We start from the raw sequence: 6,000 nt of genomic DNA on the forward strand, positions 1-6,000 counted from the left end.
ACAGTACAAGTCCAGTGCACATATATATATTTTTTCTTCATGTTGCTGCTGTTTGTTGACGTAATAAACAGAGGAGAGTGGAATCTTCTATAAGCAGTGTCATAGCGTCGTTCATGTTAGTTTGAATCTTGCAGATAGTGCAAGCTTGGATGAAAATGTATCTCGGCTGTCACTCAATGTTCGCACTGCAGGGACATTGTGCTTTAATAGTATCATGACAAGAAGAGGAAGAAGAAAAGCTGTATTGCAAAAACTTTTCAATCCTCCTGTATCCCTTGGTTACCCTATCAATTTGAGAGCAGCCACAAAGTTATCTTTGCCCTGGTGCATTTGTGCGTAGGCGATCGACTGCCAGGCTGTAGGGCCTCAATCTCAATGGTTCAAACAGACAACACGTTCTGATAAAGAAAAAGAGCTTAGTGTGGGGCCTTGCTATAGGATAAAATAACACGACGGAGTAACATCAAAACAACGAAATGCCCAATCTTATCATTGATGTCGTGCTGTTGGTATGGTTACAGGCCGGAGGATGCACCCTCCAGGAATACATCCAGCAGAGTAACCTTGATAATCACACGAAGGAGGGATTCAAGGTCATGGGTGAGTTGAGATGAGGGATTATCCCTTTAACTTGTAGTGTTGTTTTTTTCTCTCTATTTTACCGTATTCGCCGGCGATAAGGCCGCACCGGCGGATGGGCCGCATCCCGACTTTGGTGATGAAAAACAGAAGAAAAAATATCAAAGTGATTGTGTTCTTTTCTATGTTATTTTTTAAAAGAAACTGTTATTTCTACGTGTTTCCACACGTTTTCTACTCATAACAATAACAGTCGGCACATTGCATAGTCCCATAAATGATTGTGTGTGTCGGTTAGGCAGGTGATTTGATTATGCTGATGTATAGGCCTTATCCCGACTTTACTGCTTTATTTTTGTTTAAAATAGTGCCGCCTAATTGTCGGCGAATACGGTACCTACCATAGAATTTTATTACGTAAAGAAATTGATTGTCTGCTTTTATTCATCTGTACTTTATTTTGATTTCATTTTGCATTTGAAAACTAGAATGGAGAAACAAACTGATCTTTTTATCTTTCCCCCACCCTGTGGCAGAACGAGTTTTGTGCATTTCACTCTCTGTTCTTCTTTTTTTTTTTGTTCTTCTTTGCTTTGTTGTCTTGTTTTTTTAAGGGAAAGGTAAAAGACGTATATTTGCAGTGAATGACTTGGCGTTTTCCTTTGGATTAAAAGAAAAAATCCTTGCATATAGGGGCATGCAACGATACGATTAAAAGAAGAAAAAGGTTCATGCAGATAAAGAGCATACACCTTTCTAATGTTGCCATGTGTTTCTGATTTGAAAAGTGCGATGACTGGCTTTGTAACATTACTTAACATTTCGTATATTAACGATAGGGCTTGATATGCTCAGTATGTGTAAGGGTTCACACATGGATGCGTGAACTCCATCCACTCGCAATGCGGCGACAGATGCACAGGGATGAATAATTGAATGTTTGTATTTTCAATCTCTCTGCAGTCAATTCAGCGCAAAACGACGCTATGATTTCTATAAACGATTGGCGAATGATTTTTCACTTTCGCCCAAATCAATTCATGATGTCCAGAAGCAATTTACTTACGTATGGTGCATGATATGACATCGTCGATGATTGTCTGTTGACAAGCTTTCTGCAAAGATGTCTTTCCGTTTTAACACTAAACACGAAAGTATGTCACTGGTTAATCGCCAGCATTAAGACGTCAAACATTGCTTGTTTACTAGAAACATTTTGAGAAAGAGAGGGAGAGAGAGAGAGAGAGAGAGAGAGAGGGACATAGACATATGTTTCATAAACATCTTTTTTTCTTTTCTTCCTTTTTTCTTTTTGTTCTTTTTTATTTCGTCATTTCTTTTCTCATATCTTTTTCCTCACTATACCATTTTATGATATTATTTCCCCTCCCTTTCGTACAGTATGTTCATTCTTCATGCTTTGTCTTTTCTCCTTATTTTGTGTGATTTATCTTCTTTGTTTCTGTCTTATCTTTCTGCCAGTTAATCTCCAAGCTTTTCTCGTATCATCTTATTTTTCTCTGAAGTGTTTTTCCTTCTTCGTCTTGTGCCTACTCTTTCAACAATTGTTCCTTTTTTATGTCTCTCTTTCTCTTTCTCGAACCCATTAAACCGATTTTTCCTCCTCATATTCTAATTGTCTCTCTTTTTAAATTGCCATCTTCCTCATCTTCTTCTCCTCCTTCTTCCCCTTCTTCTCCTCATCCTCCTTTTCCTCCTCCCCCTCCTTCTCCTCCTCCTCCTCCTCCACCTCTTCCTCCTCCTCAGCTTCCTCAACCTCCTCCTCCTCCTCCCCTCCTCCCCCTCCTCCTCCTCCTTCTCCTTCTCCTCCTCCTTCTTCTCCTCCTCCTCCTCCTTCTCCCCCTCCTCCTCTTCCTCCTCCCCTCCTCATCCTCCCCTTCCTCTTCCCCTCTTCCTCCTCCTTCTCCTACTCCTACTCCACATTCTTCTCCTCTTCCTTCTTCTTCTTCTTCTTCTCCCCTCCTCCTCCTCCTCCTTCTCCTCCTCCTTCTCCTTCTCCTCCTCCTCCTCCTCCTCCTCCCCCTCCTCCTCCTCCCCTTCCTCTTCCCCTCTTCCTCGATCCTCCTCCTTCTCCTACTCCTCCTACTCCACCTTCTTCTCCTCTTCCTTCTTCTTCTTCTTCTTCTCCCCTCCTCCTCCTCCTTCTCCTCCTCCTCCTTCTCCTCCTCCTCCTCCTTCTCCTCCAGTGCCTCCTCCTCCAGTACCTCCTCCTCCTTTTCCTCCTCAACCTCCTCCTTCTCCTTCTCCTCCTCCTTCTCTTCCTCCTCCTCCTCCTCCTTTGTGTTCCCTTTCCATTTGTTCTCAATTTCCTTTCTCCCCCTTCTTCAGAATCTTCTTTGGCCGTCTCTTTGGTCTCTCTCTCATTCGGTATCGCGCTGTAATTATGATGTATTCGTCTTTCACGTCTCCCCCCGCAGTGAAGAGCGTGTACAACAGGACGGGTTTCTACGCTGACCAGCTCCACATGGCAATAAAGGACATAGGCTGCAAGGAGGATAGTCGACTCATGCGAATCGTCATCTCGAGATCGGAGGTAAAACTAATCATAATGATTGACACAATATTGCTCTGCAGGCCTATTCATACAATACCAATCGAATACCGTGATTAAAATGTAAGATACAACGCCCTACGTGAATATTATTTATCCGTGATATCACACGACGAGTGTCATTTTCCACAGTAAAAACTCCGTGTGACCCCTATCCCTCGCCTTTGTTCTTTAACGAGACGCTAGAATATACCAAGCATACAGATGCCCAGAAATAGCACACACAAACACGAGCAAATGAAACAGAATACGAAAGGAAAGAAATCAGATCATCTAGTATCAAAGTTCCCCATCTTAGGCGGGTATAGCCTGACATGAATCCAGATTAAATTTTAGGTAAAGCTTGAGATTTCTTGTTCTCATTTCAAAGTATTGGAGTCAACATAATGCAGGTATTGAAACATCATTGGCCAATGCAAATGAGCTTGGGGCACAACTTCTATCCTGTCACTCATTATATCACTTTGACACACCAACCCCCCCCCCCTTCCCGTTTTGCCATGTTCAAATTCTGATCTTAAATATTAATTCACTCTAAAGGTAATTTATTGTTGTTGTTTTTTTTACTCGATGTCTACATAATTAAAAAGGAGCAATTGATTGGAATTTCATTTTTGTGTTTTTTTTTTCATCTGTTATGTTTGTTTTTATCAAGCTCAACGCTAGGTTCAGATCATGTATTTTTTTTTCTATTCAAGTTTGTTTCGCTCATTCATCACTCCAACGTTTTATTTTCTTTTTTTTTCAGCATAAAGAGTGGAACAAATTACCAATTCTTATACAGTAATCATTTAGTTGGACTGCATTACAATCGACCCATCCATGCATCGTGTAGCGATTGATATTAATGATTACTTCCTTACGTCATAGCTCAGCATGTGAACACTACTACAGATCAATTTGGCATAAGTTTTGAAATAATTGTATTTGTTTTCATGATTTTCCCCTCTTTATATCTCCTTCAAAGATCGATCTGGAGAACATCAAAGACTTTTTCCAGAGTGCGTACAGCCATACTGTCACAGACCTCGTGTACGACGACACGAGCGGAGACTACCGCGATCTTCTACTCCGATTGGTCGGCATGTGAGCGCACGTGACCAGATAACGTCGTCCAATCCGAGAGCGTCGAGCGTCGAATCCCAGCCAATGAACAATCAGCAACTAGCCCTGTCACAGAGAAACATTTTCGTGCCAGTGTCGTTGGCATGCTAAATCTATGCTAGCATATTTCCATTGTCTTCTTACTGCGGACACTGCTATTCGCCATCTTCATGGGAATAAGCTCATTTTTTCTTTCTTCTTTTCTTTTTACGGAACATTCGAATTTCAGTGGAAATTATATTTTGGTGCCAAATGGCTCTGGAACAGTATTTATGTTTAAAAATCACAGATCAAATCACATACTTGTTGAAGCAGCCAGACATAAAGAAAGTTACATATTCCTCGCGTAATTTCGAATGTATAATGATGGTGTCTTGCACACGCCTGAAATAATTTGTTAAGAAATGGAAGTAGAAATGATCACGTCCACTTCTGGATGGAGCTGTGATATGAGGCACATTCTTCTTATCAACAAACAAGGGTTCCAATATTGGCTGAGATTCTTCTTTCCCACTCCCAAATGCTCATTACGAGTAATTTATTCCTTTTTATCTGTAGTATCTAGCACGACATTGCCACATGACGGCTACAGAGGGTGGGGTGCGACAATCGCTTTACGCTCTTTATTTTGTAGGTCCTATAATCTTTCTTTGTTTATTTCTACCTGTCTATCTTCCTACTTCTCCTCTATCGTCTTCTTTTTTCCATGTTTTCAGGGAGTGTATCTAAATGAAAGTATATAAAAGCACACTTTGTGATATGAATACATCATGCAACGGTACAAAAGCGTATTTCGTGAACAATGTTGATACATATAGTGATTTGCTCGTTTGTGATTTTTTTTTTCATGCATGGGATAGAATGATGTAGATTGTTTATAGCTAGAAAGCGAGTGTAAGAACAAGACATTATTACGATGATACACAAATCAGATATCGGTCAGAAAATAAAGGCTTCAAATCATGCTCTCATAGATAATTGCTTCCCCAAAACCTCTTCGGCAGAATATGTTGTGTTTTGGGATATTGCGATATTTGCGGTTATATATCTGTAGCACACTCTCGTTTGCACAGTGAATACTGCACATTTCGAATTGATATAATTACTTTTTTCTACCATCACTGAAAGATTTCATTCTTGCTGCAACCGAGCGAAACTCTTCTAAAAACACTCATATGGCGCTTCATCATCCGTCTTCAAATCCTATGACTACTTATGAAGTAAAACCGTCAACAGTGTCAATAACGAGACTTCCTAAAAGCTCATACCTGCATGCCTGTAAGGTTGTGTGCGTTACCACGTTGGTGTAAACAGGACTATAATTATAGAGGCACGTGGACAGGACTATAATTATAGAGGCACGTGGATAGACCAGATTAGTATCGATAACAGATACTCTTGGTCAATGTGAATAATAAATGTCATGAAACCAAATCTGTCTTGTGAGAAAGTTTCATTATCTGTAACAATTTTCGCAATCAATCATTCATGACTTGTTCACCACATTCAAATCAAAAATTTTCACTGCATGCAGAACTTCGAGCGATGATGACATACTCTACCCGCATTTATATTATTTTGTATTTGTATCCGTTAACAAATATCATACGACAAAGCTGAATTTGGACTATAAGTACAATCCAGTGACAACGTACAGCAGACGTATGTGATTTGTGAATCTGTCCGGAGCCATTAATGTGTACACTCGCAGCTTCCACTTGATTTTGTTTTTCTCCATTCATTCT

General features: G+C 40.3%; 1 protein-coding gene across 1 annotated transcript in view; it reads left to right on the forward strand.

Moving 5' to 3' along the window:
• LOC139710039 (annexin-B12-like) overlaps nt 1–5,236 on the forward strand; it is an 82,273-nt gene extending 77,037 nt beyond the window's left edge. The window contains exons 11-13 of the mRNA XM_071621985.1: nt 522–600; nt 3,018–3,133; nt 4,119–5,236. Coding sequence (XP_071478086.1) covers nt 522–600; nt 3,018–3,133; nt 4,119–4,241 — 318 coding nt within the window. The 3' untranslated portion in view covers nt 4,242–5,236. The remainder of the gene's footprint in view (nt 1–521; nt 601–3,017; nt 3,134–4,118) is intronic.
• The last annotated feature ends 764 nt before the right edge of the window (nt 5,237–6,000 follow it).

Source organism: Diadema antillarum, unplaced genomic scaffold (genome assembly GCF_040938485.1).
Source record: "Diadema antillarum isolate AM-2024a unplaced genomic scaffold, OU_Dant_1.0 seq00001495_RagTag, whole genome shotgun sequence".
NCBI lineage: Eukaryota > Metazoa > Echinodermata > Echinoidea > Diadematoida > Diadematidae > Diadema > Diadema antillarum.